The 27,178-nt window shown below is 39.0% G+C and overlaps 2 protein-coding genes across 2 annotated transcripts in view; both read right to left on the minus strand.

Annotated features, from left to right (window-relative positions):
• The window catches only part of LOC308692152 (uncharacterized protein), a 31,470-nt gene extending 6,769 nt beyond the window's left edge, over positions 1-24,701 (minus strand). The window contains exon 1 of the mRNA XM_081367915.1: positions 24,659-24,701. The gene's annotated coding sequence lies outside the window, so the exon portion shown is untranslated. The remainder of the gene's footprint in view (positions 1-24,658) is intronic.
• LOC308692019 (uncharacterized protein) lies at positions 2,439-4,929 on the minus strand. Its single transcript, XM_081367697.1, has 4 exons — positions 4,826-4,929; positions 4,574-4,661; positions 3,579-3,749; positions 2,439-2,942 (listed from the first exon to the last, which is right to left on the minus strand). The coding sequence occupies exons 1-4, from the start codon at positions 4,828-4,830 to the stop codon at positions 2,631-2,633; spliced, it is 576 nt and encodes a 191-aa protein (XP_081223823.1). The 5' UTR covers positions 4,831-4,929; the 3' UTR covers positions 2,439-2,630.
• Positions 24,702-27,178: the final 2,477 nt, after the last annotated feature.

Raw genomic sequence — 27,178 nt, forward strand, 5'->3', positions numbered from 1 at the left:
GAGTGCCCTCGAAAGTAAGTCCCCTCAACGAGGGGAAGTGGAGTTGAAGATCTTTCCCTATGAAATGGGACACCACTATATGCAAATTAGCGCGGCAAACGAGGGAAACCTCACTACGTCACGCGCAGGAAACCTCACTACGTCACGCGCAGCGTCGTCTACTACTACTATTTTCATTCAGAAAAATGCCGGTTCCAGCTGTTGTGTTGCCTGTTGTGTGGGCTGTGTTCGTTTATCTACGTCTGATGAATCAACAGAGAAGACATGTGGAATATAGAAGACGCATTCGCCGTCTTCTTTGCCTTGAGGATTTATTTCAGGTATGTCCGATTTGTTTAAATATTTTGACGTTATGTTTACCTCAAAAAAAAAAAAAATGTTTACCTCAGCTGTTGATGATTTAACGCTAGCCCAAATAGAATTAACTTACCTGTTGTTTGTGTCGATAAAATAACACGACCTACACATTCAGGTCGTATAACGTTAGTTAAATCCAGGGGTGCGGGAGGTGGTTTTAGGTTGGGGGTGCTGATACAAGAAAAATCTATCTTATTCATACACTTTTGAGTGACTGCCGACGATTTTTTTCTATGAACACAATATTACATTTCACGAGTTCACACTTACATATAATTTGAATGGGTAAGTTTAATGCGTATATGGCGTGCTGTCCGGAGGGAGGGCTCCGAGCTCGGAGTTCAGCCCGAACCCAGAGTACTCCCCCCCTATGTAAGTGTTTAGGACTAGAAGTGTGGAGAAGGGGTGGTGGAGGGATGCTGCAAAAACTGTCAATGGAATGAGGTGAGACTGCTGAGTATATATACCTCTCACCATTGATTGCTGAGTGCTCTCCACCTGTGTTAATTATCTGAACGTGCTCCTCCCGAACCTTGTTAATAAAACATCATAAGTTAACACTCTGTGCGAATGTTTAAAAAAAAATTAATTTAACATAAATAACACTTTTTAAATAGCCCACTTAAAGTGTTTATTACAAATAAAAGACTAAATGCTAAATATGTTGTTGTTGTAAATGTCACCAATCTACACTGACTGTGGAATGTGTAATGCAAAACATGTTTTTATTAGGCTACTTGTTAATTGTTTTCCAGAGTGACCGTCCAGTGACATACTGCAGTTTGAATACCCTTGTGCCCATCCTACGCCTGTGGTTTGATGTGGAGTTAGAGATAAAGCATGACTTCAGGTTAAATAGGCAGGCCATGCATGCCCTGCAGCGCCTGATGCAGAGAGAGCAGGACCATGGATGGGGCAATGAATTGGAAGTCCTGATATACGTCTATTGGCTTGCCCATGGACTTTCTTATCGTGTGGTGTCGCGAGTATTCAGTGTGTCCAAATCCACTGTTCACAGAATTATTCACAAGGTGGCACAGTTCATTTGGGACAATCTACATAGAGCCATAGTCTTTCCGAAGCCTGCAGACCTGGACACTGTGGCTGATGGATTTGCCCAGTGTTCTGGAACGCCCTTCCTCAACAAAGCTGTAGGTGCTATTGATGGCTGTCACATAAGAATTAAGCCCCCATCAGTTCATCGCCTGGACTATTTAAATTACAAAGGGTTTTACTCTGTAAACATGCAAGCCATCTGTGACTCTGCTGGAAAGTTCCTGGATATTTTTGTAGGCTACCCTGGTTCCGTACACGACACACGCATTTTAAAAAACAGTTCTTTTTATCTGGCCAGAAATTATCCACCCAATGGATACTTTATCCTGGGAGATGGCGGATATCCTTGTTTGGAGACACCAATCTGCCTCATCACTCCATACAGGGAACCTGTGAATGGCCCAGTGCAAAGGAAATTCAATTACCACCAATCAAGGGCACGTTCCATTGTAGAGAGGGCCTTTGGCATCATGAAGACTCGTTGGAGGTCCACACTTTTCAGGGCCCTGGAGGTCAGTCCTACATTTGCACCCCAGGTCATTGCATCCTGTGCTTTCCTGCACAATGTTTGTATTGACAATGGAGATGTCCTGGAACCTGACAATGATGTGGCAGTGGACATCCTGGACCCAGAACCTCCCCTACAAGAAGCTCCTGAGGCACATGAGACACCAGGGAATGCCACAAGGGACAGACTTGCTGCCTTGATCAGCGCACAAGCCCCTCATTAGACAATTCTGATAAATTGTAAATAGTTCAACTCTCTGAGTGTGTTTTTTTTTTACATACCCATGTTCTTTTGGGTTGTTCTAGTGTGTACATATGGTTCATTTTAACTTTAGTTCTATTAAACTTAATTATATTTTGAAAACATTTTGGTGATGTTTTTTTTTTTTACATACCCATGTTCTTTTGGGTTGTTCTAGTGTGTACATATGGCTCATTTTAACTTTAGTTCTATTAAACAATTATATTTTAAAAACATTTTGGTGATGGTTTCTTTCTTTTATAATGATCTAGACATGCAAAAAAATATTGAACATTTTAATGACATCTTAACACAGCATAACTATTGTTGGGGCATTTTGTCCACAAACACAACATAAAATAACTATTGTTGGGGCATTTTGTCCACAAACACAACATAAAATAACTATTGTTGGGGCATTTTGTCCACAAACACAACTATTGTTGGGGCATTTTGTCCACAAACACAACTATTGTTGGGGCATTTTGTCCACAAGTTTTTCGAAGAGGGTTAAAAACCTCTCAGTTTGGGCCTCCGTTTCTTTGTGCCTTTCCTGCTCCTTAACAGATTCTGCTTGAAGAAAATCCAGAATGAGATTATTTCCTCTCTTCCTCTTAGAGGAGCTCGGAGTAGCTGGAGTGGTGGGTGGACGAGTAGTAGCTGGAGTTGTGGGACAAGTGGTGGTTGGTGTAGTGGGACGAACTGGGGTGGTGGGATGAAGAGTAGATACAGGCTCAGAGATGTCTTCCTCAAGGGGTTCGTGTTCAGGTGTGACAATGGCCTGGGGGGGAATGGGGGGTACAAGTATTGCAAGTATTGCACCATAGGCTATTTTCGAAAATGTGATAGTTCCTACTAAGGCTGGGTAAAAAAATATTGATTTCTCGATTTTAATCGATTCTTATTTTTACGAAACGATATCGATTCTTAAATCCCAAGAATCGATTAGTCATCCTGTTTTCAGTTGATGAATGAATGGAACATTGTTGCGTGCATCCCATCCAATAAATCGCAATAATCTTTGTGCTTTGTTATTGATATGAAACAAAGTTTCAGATTTCAAATTACGTCTAGTTTCTTATGAAATTCAAAAACATAATTATCGTTGTGGCGCTGTGGCGTGAATAATAAATAAGTGTATTTTAATTGTTTGTATACAAATCAGTTCATTTTTACCTTCGATATTATAGTAGGCTAATGAAGCCTATAGGCTACAACTCCCATAGTTTACAATAATAGAAAGATTTGTTTTTCTTGAGAAAATGTGCAATGTATTGTACCTGATATCCAAAATAATCAATATTGAATCGAATCGTAAACAAAATCGAATGGAATTGCAAGCTTGTGAATCGAAATCGAATCGAATTGTGAAATTTGTGTCAATACCCAGCCCTAGTTCCTACTAGTATCAACTTACCATTAGCAATAATGTGGGGTCCTCTGCCGGCTTGAAAGAGGCCACAATCACAGGAGGATCTATAGCTGGCCTTCCCCCCAAAACGGCATGCATCGCCTCGAAGTATCGCCAGTTGGATACCGTTTTTTCTCCACTTTCTGTTCCTGAGCCTGTCTTTGGTGTTTTCAGGTCCTACAATAAGAAAGAAAAGAAAAAGAGAAACAAAAACAGCAGTTGTGAGAGGGGTGGCCAAAAGGGTGGCCAAGCTGGTATTTTCCTTACAAATGCTATATAAAGGCATCATATGTCTTTTGGAATGCAGTTGGCCTGTATATTAAAACTTTTATGACACGAAAATGTAAACAGTCAGTTATATCTTAAGTTATTAAACAGACAGGACAAACCACATTTTATATTTCAAAAGAGATCTGTGCATTAGTGTGAATGCATCTTTTCGTGTCTAAACTGAGAAAGAATAATCACTTACAGTTCTTGAGTGCAAAAACGTTTAGACAGCCTACTCTTAAATACTGAAAGCAGTCTTTGTTTATTGCTTGTAATGTTTTTTCCCCCTCTTTGTTATTGATAGCTTTTATGTTTTGAAGCTATTCGTTTATATAGCCTATTTAAAATTCTTAACATGTTATTGTATTCATTTATTTTTTTAATGTGTAATTATTTTTAAAAGTAACCTACTTATAACTACATATGTAATTAAATACATATTTTAAGTTTTATTAATAAGATTAATTAATTCATTGATTAATTAATAAGAAAAAACGTTGATCAGCTCATGAGGTGCCTAAAGATTCTCATCCATATTTTACAAGATTTATTGTTTGTCTTTGTTGAATAATAGAAAAGATAAAGAGCTTAAAAAATAACCGCATATTAAATCGCAATATTAGTAAAAATAATTGTAATTAGATTATTTTCCAAAATCATTCAACCCTAGTGTAAAGGATGTAAGATGTAGGTGATGAAGACATGCAACAGATCTCGATCCAAAGAATTACCTTGTAACGCTTCTTTAGATTCTCCCACTTCTTGCCCGCCTTCTCTCCTGTAATCCTTCCTTCCAGGCCCAGGTCTTTCACTGCTTTCCTAAAAAAGCATACAAATATGAGAATAGCTGTCAAAATGCATTGTGGCTGCCTGGGGGCTAGAACATTATCAGACATTGATATTGTTATCAGTTATTGAATTGTACAATCTGGTCACTCACTCCCATAACAGTTTGGAGGCAATTTTTTTTTGGTAAACTTCACCTCATTCTCAGTCCAGAACCTGATGAGGCCAAAGGTCTGCTCAACAGTCCCTGAAATAAGAGACCAGTTGCCGCCAAGTAAATTGCAAGTTAACAGGAGAGAACTAAACAGATTTTTGGTCAATAAATCTGATGAGTGTGAATACATGCACATAACTATCCCAGTTATGATCAGGATATAAGTATCCATAAAAATATGCTAGAAATCTAATAAAGTAAGCAAATCTAAAATAACAGCATAGTTTATTATAGATAGATTAATGCTTATTAAAGCTAAAGTTATTCATTCAAGAACTGGGAGTAATTTTCTCTTCGCCTTTAGTTGTTTTATTCACATTAAAGGTGTAATCATTAGCAGGTTTATTAGACGCTGCTACTTTAAAGGGATAGTTCACCCAAAAATGAAAATTCTGTCATCATTTACTCCCCCTCAAGTTGTTCCAAACCTGTATGAGTTTCTTTGTTCTGCTGAACACAAAGGCAGATATTTGGAAGAATGTTTGTAATCAACAGATCTCAGTCACCATTGACTTCCATAGTAGGAAAAAAATATACTATGGTAGTCAATGGTGACCGAGATCTGTTGATTACATACATTCTTCCAAATATCTTTTTCATTTTTGGGTGAACTATCCCTTTAAGACCGAATGCAGGTCTAATAATACACATTTTCTCCCAAATATTCCACAACTAACTCCCATTTAAGACATACACTGTGTTAAAGTGAATCTCCAAACCTGTCATTTAGCCATATTTTTGTCTGTATTTGATCGTTTAGACGCGCACATGAAACCCAAAGTATAGTTTGCTTGTCTAGTTCCAGTCCGTTTCCGAACGCGCCGCCGCCCTCAACGTACATCTCTTGCGCGGATAATTGTGCTTATAATAGCTCTTTTTACAATCAAACACCTCCCGCAATTTAGAATCAGCAGACACTGCATTTTACAACCATCACTGATTGTGCTCAGAGCTGTTTGGGTTTAACGTTTGGGAGAAGTGACAGCGCGCTTTGAAGAAAAAGATGAAGCACTAGACGAACGCGGCGAGTTTTTAATAGTTTTACCTCACATCTTCTTTTTATAATCCTTGGAAGCCAAAATCGAAAATAAAATTAGATGAACTACCCAAATCAGATGTATACTTGATGGGCAGACTCTTTCGAAGCACTCGGCAGATAGCGTGAACATCGTCAGATAGATAGCTTCGGGAAATATTTTCTAATACTAGTGTTCAAAACTTAACAGTCCATTGGATGTGCATCAAACTAACATATTCCAACATATTTAGAAATTTAAACATGCTTATTTGCGAAAATGTACTTACAATTCAATTGTTCTTTTCCAGCGGTGTCCGCCATCTTGTGTAAAAAAATTTGCCGGCTTGCTGAGGCCGCAAGGTATCCTGGGTAATTTCATCTTCCACTTCGTTTTAAGCCTGCATCGGACCGCACTATGTTTTGAGGGTTGATTTTAAGGGGAGAATAGCACTCCCCCTTGCTCTTTAGAGTATTGGGACACCCTACCTCTACACGAGAACGCGCAAAAACAAGGGTTAGGGCAGAAATCTAGGGTAAGGGGAGGTATTGGGACAGGGCCTAAGCCCCTCGTGGAATGAGCTCTGATGTTTACCGGGGGCTGCACTCCCTTTGATTCATATGCCAAAGCTAAAGCATCCACAAGCCAATGTGAGAGGTGTTGCTTAGATATGGGACTCCCTATACCAGGGGGCCCATGAAACAAAGAGCTGTACGCTCTTCCGACAACCACTGGTCCTGGTCATATATGTCTGTAAGGCACGGACCGGACACAGAACATTCAGCCTCTGATCCTCTGCGGGGGAAAAAGGTGGAGGGTGAAAATCGGACAGCTCTAACACCTCCGATGTGAAAGCAGGGAAGCAATTCGGCATGAAGGCCGGATTAGGCTTAAGGGAAACCTTATCTCCACTAAGAGAGAATTTAGTGCACAAGGAATGAACCGAGAGTGCATGTAGCTCACTGACACATTTAGCTGACGCCAAGGCTAGGAGCAACGCCGTCTTGAAAGACAGCAGCTTTGGGGAAATACTTCCCAGAGGCTCAAAAGGAAATTGAGACAGAGCCTCCAGCACCATGGAGAGTTCCAACAGTTCTCCTGACGACTTCATAAATCTGCAGATTAGAGGATGCTGCCCGACTGTTGAGCCCTAAACACCCACATGACGGGCAGAAATCGCAGCCAGGTAGATCTTAAAGGGTTACTTCAGGATTTAGCATTAAGCTTTGTATTAGTAGAAAACCTGTAGTATTTTCGAATTACCGTGCTTTCCACCCTCATATCCCCCTGAGACAAGAGATTTATGTATTTTTTGTCTGGAAAAAATCCTCCGAGGATTTTCTGGACAGAGGCAGAGGCTTTTCTTGTTCCGCATGTTTTCAGCCCGCCCATACAGGGTGGGATCTCACTCACAGAATGTACACAGTGTCAGCCGTCTTTCTTTGGAAGCTAAGCTAGCAGGCTCTTGTTCTGTGGAGAAAGCTGAGTAAGTAACCATCCTCCTTTTCCCGGACTTGTCCGGCGGGCAAGATCGTTCAAAATGTCCGGGATTCAGCTTTTGCTTTCTGCGGTCGCCATTCATTGTTTACATGCACAGTGCACACCTTTCAATCTAACTGAATTCATTCCGATTGGTGAACCTGAATGTAGTGTTTACATGAACGCTAAACAACTGATCGTTTAATGTGCGTTTTACCATTGCTAAGAAAAATTCCCGCTCCTCCGTGAGAGATGGGAGACCTGGCACGTCTCAGTAATCACACCACCGGCCTCGCGCTGTTCTCCCGCGGCCGTCAGCCTCGTCCTGCTCGCCACAGTAAACATGATGAATGAATGGCGACTGTAGAACGCAAAAGCCGAATCCCGGACATTTTGAACGATCTCTAAATCCCTCGCAAACTCATCACGTAGGCTAGCTTTGTTGTTTACAACTGCGCACTCTTACCGGTAGGGCTGAACGATTAATTGCATTTGCGATAATATCGCGATATGATGAAACGCGATTTTCTAACCGCAAAAGCTGCGATTAAACTTTGGTCACGTGACACGCGTCAGCAGTAAAGCATGCTGCACTACGCCTACGGAGGAAACATCAACTTGGCACGCTACACATATAGACCTGGCATAGGCTACAGGAAAGAACAGTTTGTGTTTAATTTATGTGATATTGTGTTATAGATTCTCTCCAACGATTTTGTATCTATTCAGATAATTCAGAATAGAGTCTGATCTTAGTTTTAAACACAGATACGTGATGACACTGCGTGTGCTTTATAAACAACAATATTCTGCTTGCTTCTAATTCCTCTGTCTCACACACACGCACACACGACACCACTCGAACCTTCCGAAAAATAATCTTTCATAAAGTTCGGAGAAGTTGAAGCGAATTACAAGGACATTCGCGGGCTGCATTGCACAAGATGCGCTATAAGATACGCATCACGCGTGCTTTGCTTGATGTTACTCTTGTAGTCTCGCCCGCCGGCGCCGGTATTTTCCTTACAAATGCTCTACGAAGGCATCATATGTCTTTTGGAATACAGTTGGCTTATATATTAAAAATATGAAAATCACTGACAGAAGCTGCTTTCAGTTTCAAATACTCACGCGCGCTTTGCGAAGAGCGCTTGAGCATGCGGCTGTGAGCGACTCCGTCTACGTGGTTAAATGTACTTGCATCTCAAAATGCTTTTATGACGCGAAATTAATGTAAACGCAGTTAAGTTATTTTAACAGACAGGACAAACCACATCTTATATTTCAAAAGAGATGAAAACGTTCAGACAGCCTACCCTTAAATACTGAAAGCACTCATTGTTTATTGCTTGTAATGTTTTTAATGTTTTTATTTTATTTGCTTTTATGTTTTGGAGCTATATTAGTCAAAATTCTTAAGTTGTATTATTTAGTTTTTTTAATGTGTATTTCTTTTTAAAAGTACTTATAATTATAAATATTTTAAGTTTTATTAATAAAAAAAAAAGATTCCCATCCTATTTTACAGTGATGTATTGCTTGTTTTTGTTGAAATAATAGAAAAGATAAAGAGCTTAAAAATAATCGCATATTAAATCGCAATCGCAATATTGGTAAAAATAATCGCAATTAGATTATTTTCCAAAATCGTTCAGCCCTACTCATATCTAAAGCACCCAAATAAATTGAAGACACTTTTAAAACACTACTCAAATGAGTTTAACCTTAAACTCTAGCAGCGTTAACACAATACACAATCCCACACTTTCAACTTTTACCCTTTTAAAATCTTTACAATACATTTCTTTTAACTGTACTTTTAAACCTTTATGATGTTAAATGTATAACATTTTAGCTTACAATTCAAGCACATGATTTTTTTTTCTTTTTTAAATACACACATTTTTCCCCAAGTATAACTATATGATTCACTTAAATGTTAAAATCCACCACACTGCACAAACGAATGCTCACCGACTCCTTCCTTGTACAAACAAGCTTTAGTCCTGCAGTATCATTTCCAGGCCCAGTTTCTCCACACATCTTCCCAGTCTGCTTACCATGCTGTGAGTGAATTCCCCTAATCACCAGATTCTTCCCACCTGGTGGCTAACTAGCTTCTTCTTCTTCTTCTTCTTCTTCTTCTTCTTCTTCTTGATTGGCGGTTTGCAACTATTTCTTGTGCATTACCGCCACCACTGGACTGGAGTAGGCACGGGAGTTACTAGCTATTCCCAAACTAAATATACCAGCACGTTAAACTAAAAAAAAAAAAAAAAAAAAAAACACACATATCCTTTTTAACAGGCCTGTACTTTTCAAAAAAAGAAATAATAAATCAAAATTTTCCCTTGAGCTTCTTTTCAATAGTGTTTTAATTTCTAAAGACATTTTCTTTGTTTTCAACTCATTAACAAGCCTCTGCCTTGCCTCATTGTATTTATGACAGTGCAATATTACATGCTCTACTGTTTCAGGTATATTGTTCTGGCAATACTCACAATTTCCATCTCCATGCTTTTTTATTAAGAACATTGTACTATTCAACTTTGTATGACCCAACCTCATCCTTGTTAGTATAATTTCTTCCTGTCTTGATCTGGTTATTTGTCTTTTCCCACTTTCCCTTGTATCCTATAAAGATGTCTTCCTGTGTACCCATTATCCCAAATATGTTGCCACTTTTTAATCGTTTTCGCCTTTACTATACTTTTTATTTCTGCTTTACTGTACTTTACATCTACATCTATATTGCTTTTGTCTGTTGCTCTCTTTGCATGCTCATCGGCCAGTTCGTTACCCTCTACTCCTATATGGGCTGGAACCCATAAGAATGTCACCCTCCTTCCTGATGCTTGTATTCCACTTGCCAGCTGTAAAATTACGATTAAAATATCTTCCCTTGAATCAGACCGATAATTCTGAACACTAAACATTGCTGAACTTGAATCAGAGGCAATCACTGCCTGCAGACAATTGTTAGACTCTATCCACACGAGTGCTAACCATATGGCAACCAGTTCAGCAGTATACACTGATAGGTCATAATTTATCCTTTTTGCCTTTGCTATTCCCATCTCAGGGATTACATAAGCTACCCCTACTCTCTTTTCAATATTTTTAGACGCATCTGTAAAAACCTTTACACACTCTTTGTATTTTCCTGTTATATAATTTCTTACCCCATACTTATCCACTCCATCTTTCTTTCTTTCCTCCAACAGTCCTAAATCAACCCTCAATTCTTCCAACATCCAAGGAGGCACTACTGGATATGCCACTGTAGGGCTGATGTTCAGTGACCCAATTCCCATGTTATTCACCTTATCTTTTATAACCCATCCATAACTTTTAACTTTCATACTTTCTTTTTCCTGACATTCTCTTAATACTGTCTGAGACATGTGGTTCTCTTTATGACCCCTGATATTTGCCCAGTATACCAGTGCTAGCTGGCCTCTCCTCAAATGCAGTGGCATCTCACCCACCTCTACTTGAATTGCAGCTACTGGAGAAGTTTTTATTGCACCACTAATTATCCTCATTGCTTGATTTTGCATACCATCAAGTTTGCTCAAGCTTGTCTTGGAGGCTGATCCATATGCTATACAGCCGTAGTCAAACACTGATCTCATTAGCCCTGTATAGATGGTTTTCAATGCTGACCTTGTAGCACCCCAATCTATCCCGCATAGACACCTCATGACATTTAGTATCCTTTTACATTTTTCTACCATCTTTTGGATGTGACATGCCCATGTTAACCTCTTATCAAACCAGACTCCCAGATATTTAAAGATCTCAACCCTCTCCAACTCTTTACCTGACACCATTATTTTTAATTCTCTGCAAATTTTTTTCCTTGTAAAGAACATAACCTTTGTCTTCTCTATTGAGATTCTAAACCCCCATTTCACTCCCCATTGCTGAACTGCATTCACAGCATCTTGCATCTTACGCACAATAAACTCAATGTTCCTTCCCTTCTTCCACATTGCACCATCATCCGCAAATAACGCTACTCCATCTAGGCCTTGCAAGTCTTTAAATATCTGGTCTATCATAATTACAAATAATAAAGGACTCACAATGCTTCCTTGAGGGGTTCCATTTTCTACTCTAAAACGCTCACTTATTTCCCCATCAATTTTAACTCTCACTGTTCTTTCAGATAAGAAGTCTCTGACCCACTGATACATCCGTCCCCTAACTCCCATCTGATTTAATTTAATTAATAGTCCTTCTGTCCACATCATGTCATAGGCTTTCTCTATGTCAAAAAACACTGCCACTACAGTCTCTTTATTCACTTGAGCCTTTCTAATGGCTTCCTCCAGGCATACCACTGGATCCATAGTACCCCTTCCCCTTCTAAAGCCACTCTGGTAGCATTGCAACAATCCTTTTGACTCCACCCAATACATCAGTCTATCATTTATCATTTTCTCCATTGTCTTACCCATCTGCGATGTCAATGCTATAGGTCTATAACTGCTTGGACTATGAGGGTCTTTCCCTGGCTTCTTAATTGGTACAATGATAGATTCCTTCCACTCTTTAGGGATAACTCCCTCCATCCATATCTTATTATACAACTTCAACAGGACATCCTTACCACTATCACTCAGATTCTCTAACATTGAGTAGCATATAGTGTCTTTTCCTGGAGCTGACTTTCCTAACTTCTTCAGTGCTCTATTCAATTCTCCTTTTGTGAATTTCTCATTCAAACTATCATTTTCCCCATTCCCATTCTCAAACACCCTTTGATATTTAGACACAGTTTCTTCTCTCCCTTTTCTCTCTTCATAACTAAGGTTTTCTGAACTGTGTACTTTAGCTAGTGTTTTTCCTATAACTTCTGCTTTCTCCTTACTAGAAGTTATACTGTCATCTCCATCAATTATCACAGGATATCCATACTCCCCACCGTTTCCTTTCATTTTCCTAATCATCCCCCAAACCTTCTCTATTGGAGTAGTTCGTCCTAAAGAATCACAAAACGTCCTCCAGTACTCCCTTTTTGCTTTCCTGACATTTTGTCTTACCATTGCTTGCGTTCTCTTGTATTCTATCAAATGTTGGAAATTGTGTGTCCTCTTAAGTAATCTAAATGCCTTATTTCTTTCTTTAACAGCTTCCTTGCACTCTCTTGACCACCATGGTACTATTTTATTCAGTCGTTTAGGTTTGGATTTTGGAATAGTGGCATCCGCTGCTGCTATAATGCTTGACCTTATTTCTCTAGTTAACACTTCAATACTTTCACTACCATCAACACATGATAGCCATTCCTCACTTAGCTCTTCAAACTTATTCCAATCAGCTTTCTCCACAAACCACTTCTCTACTTTCACTTCTTTCTCTTTCTCCATCTCCACACCTATGTGTACCTTTATAGGGTAGTGATCGCTTCCCACTGTATTTCCTCTTAACACCTCCCATTCACATTTGTCTGCCACATTTCTCGTGCCCAAGGTTAAATCTATTGCTGACTCTTTTCCCTTAGATACATCTATCCTTGTCCAAGTTCCATCATTAAGACATACTAGTTCCTTCTCTTCTATAAATTCTTCCAACACATTCCCATTTGCATCATCTTTATCACCCCATAAAGTGCTATGTGCATTAAAATCCCCACACCAAATAACTCTGCCCTCCAAATCTTTCCAAATTTCCTCAAGCTGGCTACTTTTTAACTGATTACATGGGTTGTAAAAATTTATAATTTTAATATTACCCTCTTTTGCCCACACTTCCACAGTGACATATTCCAATTCCTCTCCTTTCTTAATTTCCTTGTATTGCAGCCCTTTCTGTATAAAAGTCATGATCCCTCCACCTTTCCCATTCTCTCTATCCCTTCTTACTGCATTATACCCTTTTATGATAAAATCTAGCCTGGGAATTAACCACGTTTCTTGGACACATATAATATTGGGTTTTTCCTTAACATCTTCCACATACTTCTTAAACTCCTGGCCATTCGCAATTAAGCTCCTGGCATTCCATTGGAGTATTATTAACACCATTAAGAGGATCCAACCCATGACTGTGATTGTTGAGTTTCCTCAAGGGTTTCTCTAATATTTTCCCACTGTATCCCTTTTACATCCAAGTACTTCTCAGCAGTTTTTACTATAATCTTAATCCTTTCAGTCCTGCTAGTCGTCTGGGCTGAGCAGTTAATGATTTCTGCCATGAAAAGCACAAAGCCTATTTTGCTCACTATCAATGTTTCTTCCTGAATCCTGTTACACTTTACACATCCGTCATTGTCTTTACTCTTGTTCACTGCATTTTGCGGTATCTTTGGTACTCTTCTGGCTGCTTCAGCATACGTGATTTCCTGATTCACTTTAACCTTCTGAACTTCTTGCATTCGCTTGTACACTTCACACCCACCATATGCAGCACTGTGCTCTCCACCACAATTGCAAAATTTTTTCCTTGCCCCTTCCTCACATTCATCATATTTGTGTTCACCGCCACATTTACTGCATCTTATTTTTCCTTTACATGCTGCTGCCACATGCCCATATCGTTGGCAGTTGAAACACCTCAAAGGGGGTGGTATGTACATCCTAACATCGTAGCTCATGTACCCTATAAAAACTTTCTCAGGAAGTCTTTCTTCTTCAAAGGTAAGCAGTACTGAGAGACTATCACATACTACACCATCTCTTTTTGTTTTTAATCTTTTTGCCTCACTCACCTTTACATTCTTTATATTTGTACACATTCCTTCCATTGATTCCTTCTCAGGGATTCCTGTTATTACTTCTCTGATTCGGCTTTGAACTTTCTCCCCTTTTACTTTCTGTCCATTTAATGCATTTGCCCTTACTGCCTTCTTTTGTTGCACCTCTTCCTTACACTTTATCAATAATGATCCATTCCTTAATTTTTTCACACTATTTACATCCCCTATTTCCTTATGTATAGCTTTCGAAAGTTGTATTGGACTCCATCCATCAAAATTCACTCCCTCCTGCACCAGTGTGATAAACACATTAAACTCTTTTACTTTTTCCCTATCTTTTACCTCAGAATAATCATCTGATATTTCCAATGATTTCTTTTTCTTCCGTTTATTTCCACTCACACCCGCACCCTCTACCTCCATCATTTCCTACTCCGTCCTTCCTCCAGTCCCACGTGGCGCCCCTTCCGGCTGACTCAGGAAACGTCACCTGGCTAACTAGCTGTCTGCAGCTGGGAGCCACACCCAGTACCAAAGCACCTAGGCTGAAGGGGTGTGGTCTGCAGCTCAGCTCAACATTTATCACTCAAGTGGGAGCCCCCTACCCCTGTTATCAAGGCATCAAAATGTGCAACAAACACTTACAACACAAAACACATTTCATAAGCTGGAGTGTGTACTCTTGTGTACACACACACACACACACACACACACACACCTTACTCTAATATGTAATTTGTTCACAATGTCCCACAACACAATAAAACATTATACCATTTCGACTAGTCATGATGATGATAATGAATGCGGCTGTTTACACTCAGGTACATTACCATGTTTTCTATGTACAACATTATAAATTTAATTAATAATCCCACGATTATAATGAACAACGCGTTATGGTTATTGTGTTATTGTGTATTACTCTCCATTAGGGCTTCTCCCCTAACTGCATGTGATCTCACTCCAAGCTTTTGATAAAACTTGAGAACCCTGCATCCAGACTTTCACGTTTCCATGGTAATCAGTCACTCGTGCATCAAGACACGCCCATGCTCGCACCGGCGCTGTATCCATCATTTTCATAGAGGTCGCAATGAGTTCAAAATGGCAAAAAACTCTACACTACTTTTTCACGAAAAAGTCAAGCACTGTTGTCAAGTCAAGTTGTCGTGTGGTATCCGAATTGTTGCACAGTGATGAATAACTCTGCTTATTATTACAGATTAGTGTTGTCAAAAGACCCGGTACTTCGGTACCAAGTCGGTACTATTTTTTTTTTAAACGTCACGGTACTAGGTTTTCTCAAACCCGGTACTTGATGCGCGTGCATGCCTGAAGCGCGTGCAGTTGCGTCCTCTTCATAAAAGCGCTGATGGCGATCGGCGGTGCTGCTGCTGATGTGGTGCTGATGTTTTTGCGCGTACAGATACGTTAATTCAAATGGCGCGCGGCAAGCGCGCTCATAATAGAAGCGGAGCGCTCGCTTTTCCATGCGCGTTCATGGATGCATAGCAACGACAGACGCCACGGGAGTACAAACGCTTGTGCGAACTGCGCTCTCCATGACGACGAGGAAGTGTGACATAGGCCTATTAATTTATTTCTAGCCCTTGCATTAGCTTTACTACTAGATATATTTATGGAGATGAGAAATAAAAAGCCGTCATTAATATCAGTCCGTCAGAAAAGCAGTTCTAGTCTTATTCTTGGCTGGATAACTCTTAGCAGGTTTAAAAAGCCCTTTTAAAGTTAAATATGAATACAGTTTTGGATTAAATAAAAGTATAGTCAAGTCAAATAAAACATATTTTATCTCCTGTATAGTTTGGTAATGCTACAATAAGATACCATTCATTAACATCACTTAATGCGTTATCTAACATAACACATTGAGTGAACAATATATTTTTACAACATTAATTAATGTTTGTGAATGTTATTTAATACAAACACTTGATTGGTCATGTTTGTTCACTTCATTCATTGTGCATTAAATAATGTTAACAGAAATAATGTTAACTTTTGATTTTAAAAATTTATTTTTAAATTAACCCCTAAAGGAGAATAATTGCGACAGTATATAACTAGGCTATTGTTTTTTTGTTAGGTCATTTTATCTAATGTTATCTAACAAATGGAATCTTATTGTAAAGTGTTTTTAATACTACAGTTTCCATCTTTGTAACTGTGATATACACTTTAATATAATTATGTAAATTTCATCTAAATTAAGCTTTGGTACCGAAATTGGTACCGAGAACCGTGGATTTTCACTGGTATCGGTACCGAATACTGAAATTTTGGTACCGTGACAACACTATTACAGATGTATGGACTCAGTTGAATAATTAACAAGTTTTGTTGGAAATTGAAAATGTTTGCTACGCGCAAACATGCGCTTATTTTCAGTCTTTCTTTTCTAATTCGTAATGTCTTTTATTTTCACAGATATGTTATCAAAGCCCTTCAAATTAGAATAAAGATGGTGATTGTTAATGCTGAATTTGTATTTTAATGCATTAATAGCCACTTGAATCATGCAGCATTGTAACGTGTAGCCTACATGATGTCTACCATACTGTATATAATTTGGTAACACTTTACAATTAGATAAAAACGTTTGTAGATAAACTTAAAGTTGTCTTGAAAAAGCCTAACCAGAAAGTACTTTTAAAAGCTTGGAGTTTGACTTAGCCTACAAAAAAAAAAAAAAAAAAAAAAATTGAAATATGTAAACAATATAGTACAATAGTGTGCAAGAACATATCTTTCTTTCTTTAAAGGGGACATAGGCTATCATGCTAAATCCACTTTTTTAGCCCTTAAATGCATTTAGTTGTATATTTGGAGTGTTTAGAAGTACAGAAAAGATGAAATTATTCTCTTCAGGTGCTTCGTTGATATCTTTATATTCTGTTTTGGTCATATTTTTCAACCTGTTCCGATTTTTCTGTTATCTATGACGTTTTGTGAACTATTACGTCACAGTATTTGCAGCGGAACTGCCAAATAAGGACATTGACTTCCAGCCCAACACTTCGAGCAATCCGCCATTTTTATTTCTCGCTGCAATTTTGTAGTCCAAGCTAAAAGATGCAGAAGTTACGAGAGGGTAAGTTAAAATGTTCGGTTGTTGGAAGTAGTAACCCACACACTTCATTACACCGTCTAATGTAGATGAACTGCCGCGCTTGTGACAGGGTGCATGTTTAAAGGCCGTGTTGCAGGTTTTTTTTTCATCGAATTTGTGCAGTTTACTTGTTGGTAATAAACATTTAAACTGTTATCCATTGTATTTTATGTTGTTGGGTATCACAAAGCGGAATATAATACGAAAAAGTAGGTACTATCTTACAGCAGTTTGCAACGATTCTCCTTTCCCCCACAATGCATTGCATTACGTCACGTTGGGGAGAGAATTTACCAAAGCCCGCGGCCCGCATTAATGCCGCGTTCCAGGCAACCTGTAACCCGTGTTTTTCCAACTCGTAACTGGGAGTACATCGACCTAGTACGAGTTCACGGGTGGGAAGTCACGGGTTTGACTGCCGTTCCAGTGCACTTTCACGGGTATAAGGTTGGAAAAACACGGGTTACAGGTTGCCTGGAACGCTACAAAGTCGTGGTTTGAAGTCGTGATTTACGTGCTCAAAAACCTGCCTGGAACGCAGCGTAAGAGTGACTAGAAAGACGAGTAGCAGACGAGAGTATTCAGATAACGTTAGCGCAGATTATAGATAAATACATAGATATAGACAGACAGACCGATAAATAGATAGATAGATAGATAGGCTAGTATATAGAGAGATAGGCAGACAGCCAGATAGCATAACGTTAGCATAGCTAGCTAGCAGCTAGATAGATAAATATATAGAAATATATAGGTAGATTGACAATGGTGAACTAATGTGTTTGTGCTGGTGTAAAAACTCTGGATGCTGAATGAGGCACGTCACATCTGGTCGCAGGGTGAGCTCCTCGACCAGCGACCAAAACGCACTCGCTTCCCTAACGTAACAGCACAAGCTTTCCAACGCAGTTTCCATGGGACGGCACCGCCGGCGCCCACATAAAAACACAGCGACAGACTCGCGGCGGCTACGTTTGCAACAACATTTTCACCGGAGGAAGAGATAAACGCTTAGAAACACCCATATAGCTAGCATGATGCCTTTTATTTCTAGATGACAAGGACAAAGTTTACCAGTAAGTTACTACGACAAAGATTACCGGTACTTATCTGAACTAACGTCATGATCACTGCCACTAGATATAAAGAAAACGTTGATTTTTCACTCGGTGCTATTCAAGGACAGTAAAAAAAAAAAACGTGTCGTTATTGTGCATTGCTGCTCGTAGACTAGCTCCAGTGCTCATTGCTGCGTTGCTAAATGATAGCAACTCACCAGGACACTTCACCAACTCTCCACTCATTCTCCTCGGACCATGCATTTAATTATTAAGTATTTACGGCATTCCTAAATCCGAACCACTGAAGACGCAGTGGCTGAGTTTGTTTTCGAAGAGAATATTCCCCACGATCAACGTCAATGTTTGCGCGAATCATTTCACACCAGACTGCTTTACAAACGAGGGTCAGTAAAGCTGGTTTTGCTAAGAAGCTGCTCCTGAAAAAAATTTATCTGTACCAACTATTCGTGTTCCTGCTGCACCTCCAGAAGAAGAAGTGAGTGTAACGTTTTATTAACCTTTAGCCTATAATTAATATTTATATTAATCTTTGCAAATCACTTGCTACACGCTTCACAATGTGGTGGCATTCAAGAGCGTTCAACTCGTAAATACGATCTATACGAGATGACTTGAACGCACCATAATACTAGGCTGAGGCTAGCTTTCCTCCACTTCTCCCCAACGTGACGTCATCACCGAATTGCGTAAAAAAAACGTTAATATCAAAAACGTAAAAAACAGGTCTTTAAGGCCATTTTTGGGACATTTTAAAAATGATATACATATCTTGAGTGATTTATGTACCCATTAATCGACAGTGGTGGTTAACCTGCAACATGGGCTTTAACTGAAAGAACGAGCAGAGAGAGAGAGACCCGGTCGCGCGATCTCTCTCTTCGGAGCCAGGCGAAAGTGTAAACAAGACACCATCTCCAAACTAGACGCTGTCTTGCTTTCTCTCCCTCGCACATATTAATCAAAATAAATCGACACGGTGGTAAAAGGTCGGAAGACCAAAGTTTCATGTGTAAATACAGTAACACACCATTGCGATACATCCATATGAAGACGTTGTTCTGCAGGCTCGTCGTCTTCATTTTCATCTCGCTCCGGCTCCGACTCTGGCTCGAACATGTAAGGCTGGCTGGACAAGTCTTCCGTTGTTGACATTTTGTTAATAACGTGTGAATAAAAAGTTTCTGTGCCACTAGATAATCGTATCTCTGCTATCAAACTACAAAAATGGCCGAACGGGGTGGAGTGTCACCTCTGCATTCTGGAGAGGGGGCGGGGTATGAAGTGTCTCAGTTGTATTTAAAGAGACCGCACCAAAACGAGTTGATCTCAGACGCACGTCAGAAAAGGGGTAGAAAAGGGGCCTGTGGCGCTATAATAATGAGGAATTCAGACCCAAGCATTGCAGTTCCGCTTTATATAGACTACAAATGTATGATTTATATGTAAAAAGGAACGATTTAAAAGCATGATATGTCTCCTTTAAACATCCCAGATAGCAAACAGTCATTGAAACTATTGTGATGAACGCTGGGGATTTGGTTTGGTTCGGCCCATCTGAAACTTTCTGCAGCACATTTCATTGATGGCCTGAAGGAAGAGATAATTGATCTCACCTGGAGTGAGGAGATTTAAGGAGAGTGAGAGAAGCGGAAAGAGGAGCAGCACGGGACTGGTTTGTCGTGCTCGGGAAAGAAATGGGGACGTTTTGTGTTGCTCGAGACCGTTAGGGTTTGTCCGGCAACGAAGATAGCTAGCTAGATCGACCTGTGTAACTTAGTTAGATAATAGTGGGGCTGGGGTGTAGGAGCGCTGTCAGGCCCGTCGCGACAAGGCAGGCAAACCAAGCAATTGCTTGGGGCCCCGAGCTGGCCTGGGGCCCCAAGACAACGACTGGTTAAGAATAAAATGCAACGACAAACTGTGTGAGCGCCCCTTTGATAGTCAATGCAGTAAAGTGCAATGACACTGTTATCGGGATCCCCCTCAAGGGGGCCCCCCTCAGTAGTCGCTGACAGCAGCCAGCCAATCACGCGATCTCTGCTGCCGGCAAAATACAAAAACTCCTCGGCAGTCATCATGAAGCGGAATTATGCTTCAGCAAGCCAGAAAAGAATGAAGAGAAAGGAAGAAGAGGTTAAGAAAAAACAAGATAGTGGTAAGTAGGGGTGTAACGATACACGTATTCGTATTGAACCGTTCGGTACGAGGCTTTCGGTTCAGTGTTCGGTACGCATTTTCAAACCGAACGGTTCGTTGGATCATTTTTCCAAATGTAGGCGCGTTGCGCGTGGCAAGCGCGCTCATAATGTAGAGACGCCGGCGCGACAACATAGCCCAGCATCAAATGTGCAAATGTAATGCAAGCGGAACGAAACTGGGCTACTCGTTATTGTGTGGTTGACGGACCGTTGTTTATCAGTTTGGACCAGTGCAGCGCGAGCCGATCGCGATCATGCGACACTGTTACTAACTTACACAGCGCTAATAAGAGATCCAGTAAAGAAAGCATTTGAATTCGCCACAGAAGTAATAACATCGCTGCGAGATCTAGTGAGAAACATTCACATAGTTTGGCAGGAATAGTAGGCTATAATGCCTTCAAGTAACATTACGTCGGTTTAATTTTGACATTATGAATACAATGCCCTCAAATGTTAATCTTAACTAAAATAAACATTTGTTTATAACTACAACAATATTACATTTAATTTTTTCCAAGGAGCTGTTTTGTTTTATATGCTCCTAAGAAGAGTCAATTATAGCTCCAGAATTGCTCAAAGTAAAAAGAAATCATATTTTATGATGCTAGTTTTAATTAAAAAAAGAAGAAAAATAAATAAATCAAGGAAATTGGCATTTCTTTCTTTTTGCTGTATCGAAAACATACCAAACAGTGTGTATCGTATTGAACCGAACCGTGAATTTTGTTACACCCCTAGTGGTAAGTGATAAATTACACTGGATAAAATAGCTCCACTTGTCTTGTACAAATGGTGTAATTTTGCAGCAGGTAGGCTAGAAAAAATATGTTTATGTTAGCTACCTGCCTGACGGCAAATGCTGCTTGTAACAAACAGTTAGTGCAACTTTTTTTTCGAACGGACGGAATTATAATATGTTTTTTTATTGGGGGGGGGCCTCCATGTCCATTTTGCTTGGGGCCCCCAAATTCCTTCAAACGGCCCTGAGCGCTGTCTACATGTTCCAGGAACGGTTAAGAGCCGTGCTGTCCAAAGAGACCTCGTAAAACCCAAAGACACTTTATACGTTCTAAAGAGAGCTGTGACGGCCAAAGAGGACTAATTCAGGCCAGAACCAGTGATTAATTGCCGTGACTGTGAGGACGGGAACAACGCTGAGGAGAGCGCGTGCTGTTGTGGACTGCCTGGCACGGCTGATTCCTTCCCTAGACCCCGGGTCGGGGTCTTGTGTCATGGAAACGGGGAAGTGTTTTATATTTTAATTAACATTGTGAGCATGTATGAATGAGTGTGTATGTTGTATTTTAAGATTTTGAGGTTTACGGCCATTATAATTCGTGTATGCTGGACTAGGGACGTGCTGATTTTCCACTTAAAAAACCTGATTGCTGTGTGATCACGATTTATATTGTGCTGTGCTGGTCTGAGGTTAATCACTAGAGTGCAGTGGAGTGACGTGTTTGGAGTTTCACTTGTGTATCGCCGTTTGTCCTAGTGAGCGTACGGAGTTGATGTTTGATGAACTAAATGCTGTTTCATATAATGACTACTTTTCTAAATTGAACATTGTCAATAAAGTAATATTTTCCATTAAAGCCTGTGGTGTGGTACCCTCTGTCCTCCATTGAAAGTTAATTAAACCTCTTAAAACAAACCCCAGCTTAGAGGTTTATTACACTATGTTAAATCAACATTCCTTTTTCAACAATAAGTCATTGAATCAACATCGAACTCTGATGTTGATTCTACATCATTTTGCACCCTTTTTTAATATTGAAACAACGTTGAAATCCTGTCCATAGATCAACGGAATTTCAATGGTATTTCAATTATCAGGAATATTGAAACAATGTTGAAATTTCAACTAAACTAAGGATCAACGTGATTTCAATGGAATTTCAATCGTTTTTAAATGTAATGCCATAATTTAAATAGCCTGCTTTATCTACAGCCAGTAGTAATAGAACATTTGAAATCTCGTATAAAACACTGAACACACCACACTAAAACAAATTCATTTTTATTAGCCTTTTTATTTAATTATTTGTGCTCTTAATTTACACTTCAATGTCCTCTGATGCCGAATATTTTGTCGTCCAGTCCTTCCTGCCAGGTCTGGCGCATAGCGCAGCCACTTTTGCACAGCCTGTGGGTGACGGCAGCTGTCCCCATCTGCGGAGTAGCATCTAAAACAGAAAATAAAATCACAATGCAAAAAATTAGCATTTAAGTTAAACAGAACACATATTTAAACACTTGGAACAAATTCAAATTCAATATAGGCTAAATAACTGGATACTTATAACTAAGTAAATAGTTTGTATTGATTAGAGTTACCAGACAAAAGATTTCTTCCGGTTGACTAATTGCACATTTCTGCTTAAAGGGATACTCTACCGAAAAATGAAAATTCTGTCATTATTTACTCACCCTCATGTTGTTTCAAACCTGTATGAATTTCTTTCTTCTGCTGAACAGAAAAGAAGATATTTAGAAGAATATGTCAGTAACCAGACAGTTTTAGATACCATTGCCTTCCATAGTAGGAAAAAAATATACTATGGAAGTCAATGGTATCTAAAACTGTCTGGTTACTGACATTCTTCTAAATATCTATTTGATATTCTGTTCAGCAGAAGAAAGAAATTCATACAGGTTTGAAACAACATGAGGGTGAGTATATGATGACAGAATTTTCATTTTTCGGTAGAGTATCCCTTTAAATACTGGGTGCGTGTAGCATACCCCCGAGCACATGCGTAAATCTCACCGCAAATCTCAGGCAAAAACAGGCTAATAATAATAAATAGGCTATGTCTTTAAAATTAAGGAGGCATTTTAATTGTTTCTATATGAATGTGGGGCTAAGCCCCCCCTTGACGCCAGGCCTGGTTGTCAGGCGCTGACAGTGCGCGCGCGCTTCCCCGCGCTCAGAAAAGGTGCATGTCAGAACAGAACGCCAATGAAATGTTTTCCTCAAAAGCAGATCTTGGAGAAGATCATCAAAAATCGTGATATCGCATAAGCACTAGTATAAAACGACTGTTATCATTTCTGAAAACAAACACAATTGAGTTACAAAACTGTATCGCACGCATATCGCAGCCCTGCTCGACAATTATTAATATTTTGTATTTGTATTACGACGAGATGGTCTAAACGGCATTTCGTGGCGGTGCTGTGCTAATAGATTTCACTAGCAATGGGTACAGACATTTATTTTGAGCTATCACAAAAATAGACTGGACTCGGAGGTTTTGCTAACTTTATAACCTAGAAGAGAACCACAAAGTAGCTACGTTTGGCAGATTTTGACACATGGTAAAACAAAAATCTATTTCAGTGACCAGCACTGCGTCGGTTACTACACTAACCATCATGTTAACGATCAGCCTAACAGTATGATTAGGTACAAGTCATTCATAACGAACATTAAGCAAGCTTACCTGTACGCTTGTGCCAAGGGTCCAGAAATGAGCTGTGTCCGGTGCAGTACGTTGGTGTTGATCTCTCGGTCAACCAAAAATCAATAGATTTTCAATCACATTTCCCGGTCAACTATATATCGATGCATTTTCAATCATATTTCCCGGTCAACTATATATCGATGCATTTTCAATCATATTTCCCGGTCAACTATATGTCGATGACTTTTCAACAATGCGTCGTTTCCCGGTCAACTATAAATCAATGACTTTTCAACACATTCAGCAATCGCCCGTTAAACCAAATATCAATGCTTAATCAATCATAAAGATAACTATAGATCAATGTTGTTCCAATATTGTTGCCATCAACATTAATAACATCAGGTTTTCATCGATATGGTAATGGTGATTCAACATTTATTTTACATTGAAATTTCAATATCAACCTGAATTGATGATTCAGATGGAAAAACAATGTTTATTCAATGTTGGCTTGCTGTCTGGGATAAATAACACATAAGCCAATTAAGCAAAAACCTGTCAACAAAGGTCTGAAAAAACAAACAAAAAAAAAAAACATGCTTGACATTCAGTCCCCCTCACTTTTAGATTGTATTTGTAATCCCCAATCACTCTTTCTTTAGGGAAAATTCTAAAGAACTTTCTATAGAAACTTTCTGATGTGTCTGTAATGTATAATAACATTGGCTCCAGAATACAGGTGTTCAAATGAACTACGAGTCCACAAGTGCTCAGTATTAGAAACAAACTAACCTGTTGGACTGTAGCCGGAGTCAGAAGAGCAGCTTCTCCTGGATCGAGTCTGAGAGATGATGTCTCTGACAGATTTCTGTCTTATATAAAGCTCTTCAGAGGGCTGGACAAACACACACAAGCCTCAACAGACCCGTCAGTGCAATGCTTCATTCATGTGAAAGGTATTTGGCTCTGTTCCTGTTTTCTCTATATGCAAATTTCTCAGCTATAGGCCGATGCAAAGTTCACACTACATATTTATAAGAGTGAAATGTAAGCAGTTTTCCAGCACTTTCAAGAAGTGACTTCCAGTGCTTTACAAGAAAATGTATTTAATAAAATATTTTATCACTATTGGTCACACGTTTCAGAGGGCAATACGAATATCAGACCTTGGCATTATAAGCTTGTTTCCATTTGCTTAAACAGGGTCCGTGTACTTTTGCGTCCATTCGTTTTTCCTTTTATAACTCGTAACTGAAAAACAGAAAATGACCGGTTGTTGTATTTTTAAAACGCACAATTGAACACCAAAATTTTAATTTGAACTGTACACACCAAAAGCTGCCCCCCCCCCCCCCAAAAAAAAATTTATATTGACATATTTTCAGATTTTTGTTCATGACTTTTTGCCCCTTTATTAAACATTTAATTAAAATATTCACAAATTAATATGTAAACAAGTGTTGATTTTACAGTTTTTCTAAGGCAAAATTTGAACCCGGAAATTATATTTTTCCCGCAGTACTGAATGAGAAGAGTCATGTCTCTGGAACAGAGAGATTATTTAGGCTAATGACAATAAATGTGTCTGAAAAAAATAATGAGGCATTTTAATTGTTTTTATTAATAAACTATTTTCTAAATCAGTGTCGGCTGCAAAGAGCAAAGACACGTCCAAAAGACGTCATTCTAATGTCTTTGTCGAATGTTCATAAGACGTCCACTGAGGAGCAAGAATGAAAGTTTTTGCAATGTCTTTTTTAGACGTCTTTTTAACGTTAACTATGGACGTCCAATTTACATAAAAAGTAAACGTTCAGAAGAAGTCCAGTAAGGAGCCAGAATGAAAGGTTTTGATGCGTCTTTTTCAGACGTCTTTTTAACGTTCACTATTGACGTCCAAGTGACATCTTAACAGGGTTCTAAATGAATGTTTTTACGACGTCACTTACAGATCTCTAAATGACAAGTTTTTATGACACATTTCTTGAACTGATTTCAGTCACAAATCAACTGTATTATTTTAATTGTTAATGAGGTCTGTCTTATCCTCTAATCCTGTCTTGCTATTAGCTTTATTAAACCTTCATCAGGTTCCAAGGTTGGATGACCACATGGTATTCAATAAAACTCACTCTAGTCATAGTAAAAGCAGTGTGCAGAACTACTGTTTTAAAATTGTAAATAAATTACCTATCCCCACATATTCCTTTTTTAACCATGGCAAGAAAAACAAAACAAGAACGGTTGTTGTATTTTTAAATGCTATGTTGAATTCCAAAATTTTCAATAAAACCGTATACACAAATCTTATGCGCATAAAATAAGACACTTGATTTCTTTTAAGACTTTTGTTTATTACATTTTGTATTGTTGTGAAAAAATAACAATATAGGCAAATTAGTTTATTTTGCTGAATTAGAAATAACGTTTCTCCTGCACTTTTGAGAGCCATGTCTGTGGAAACATGATAACACATGACTTGATTATAAAACTGAAATGCCATTCCTGAACATTCCTGTCCCAACATGCTGACGGGAGAGATTTCTCCCCTCTTGCTCCTGTTAAAAACTCAACACATTCTCACTCACACAATTTCTCAATATAAAACAATATAATAAACTTTTATTTCCAGACCCAGAGGGATCCATAATTCAATACAAAACACATACATATTAAAAAACACATACACAAAAACACATACATAGTAAAACACACCGTGTTCAATGTCTAACATACAGACATGTACCCCAATGGTTCCACAGTCTGGACGACAATCTTACAGAACTTCGTCTAGGGTTAGTTAACACAGCAATTAGGTCATTTTTTGACTCAGACACCCTACCCATAAATCTAAACATTAAGTTACGCAAGACTGCAGCACAGGTAGGTACCCCGGCACTAACAAACATATGGCTTGCACTGGAGTCTCTTGGAACTCTTAGCAGCAGCCTCATGCTGTCATTATAAGCTACTGTGAGCTTTCTAATGCTATCTTGCTTGTAACGGCACCACAGATAGGCAGTGTACAACGGTGTACAGTATGTTCTAAAGAGTGAAATCTTCACAGGGACAGAGCACATACTAAACTTACGACACAACATGTTCGCCTGCACATACAGCTTACGACGCTGCCTATAAATATCCTTGTCATCAGACAGGTCATTTGCAATAATATGTCCAAGATATGTAATATCTGTGCATACATCAAGTACAGTACCAGATAGATAAAAATCAGGGAAATGTGAATATTTATCTTCTCTACTTCTTATAGTCATAATTTTACTCTTTTTTGGATTATACTTTATATCAAAA

This window comes from Scardinius erythrophthalmus, assembly GCF_964197995.2.
Source record: "Scardinius erythrophthalmus genome assembly, chromosome: 6".
Taxonomy (NCBI): domain Eukaryota; kingdom Metazoa; phylum Chordata; class Actinopteri; order Cypriniformes; family Leuciscidae; genus Scardinius; species Scardinius erythrophthalmus.

What these genes read in the sequence shown, in the direction of transcription:
- LOC308692019 (XM_081367697.1), bottom strand. An exon ending in ATCTAAAGAAGCGTTACAAG is followed by an intron (nt 3,750 to 4,573) that starts GTAATTCTTTGG and finishes TTCTTATTGTAG; the next exon opens with GACCTGAAAACACCAAAGAC. An exon ending in ACCCCACATTATTGCTAATG is followed by an intron (nt 2,943 to 3,578) that starts GTAAGTTGATAC and finishes ATTCCCCCCCAG; the next exon opens with GCCATTGTCACACCTGAACA.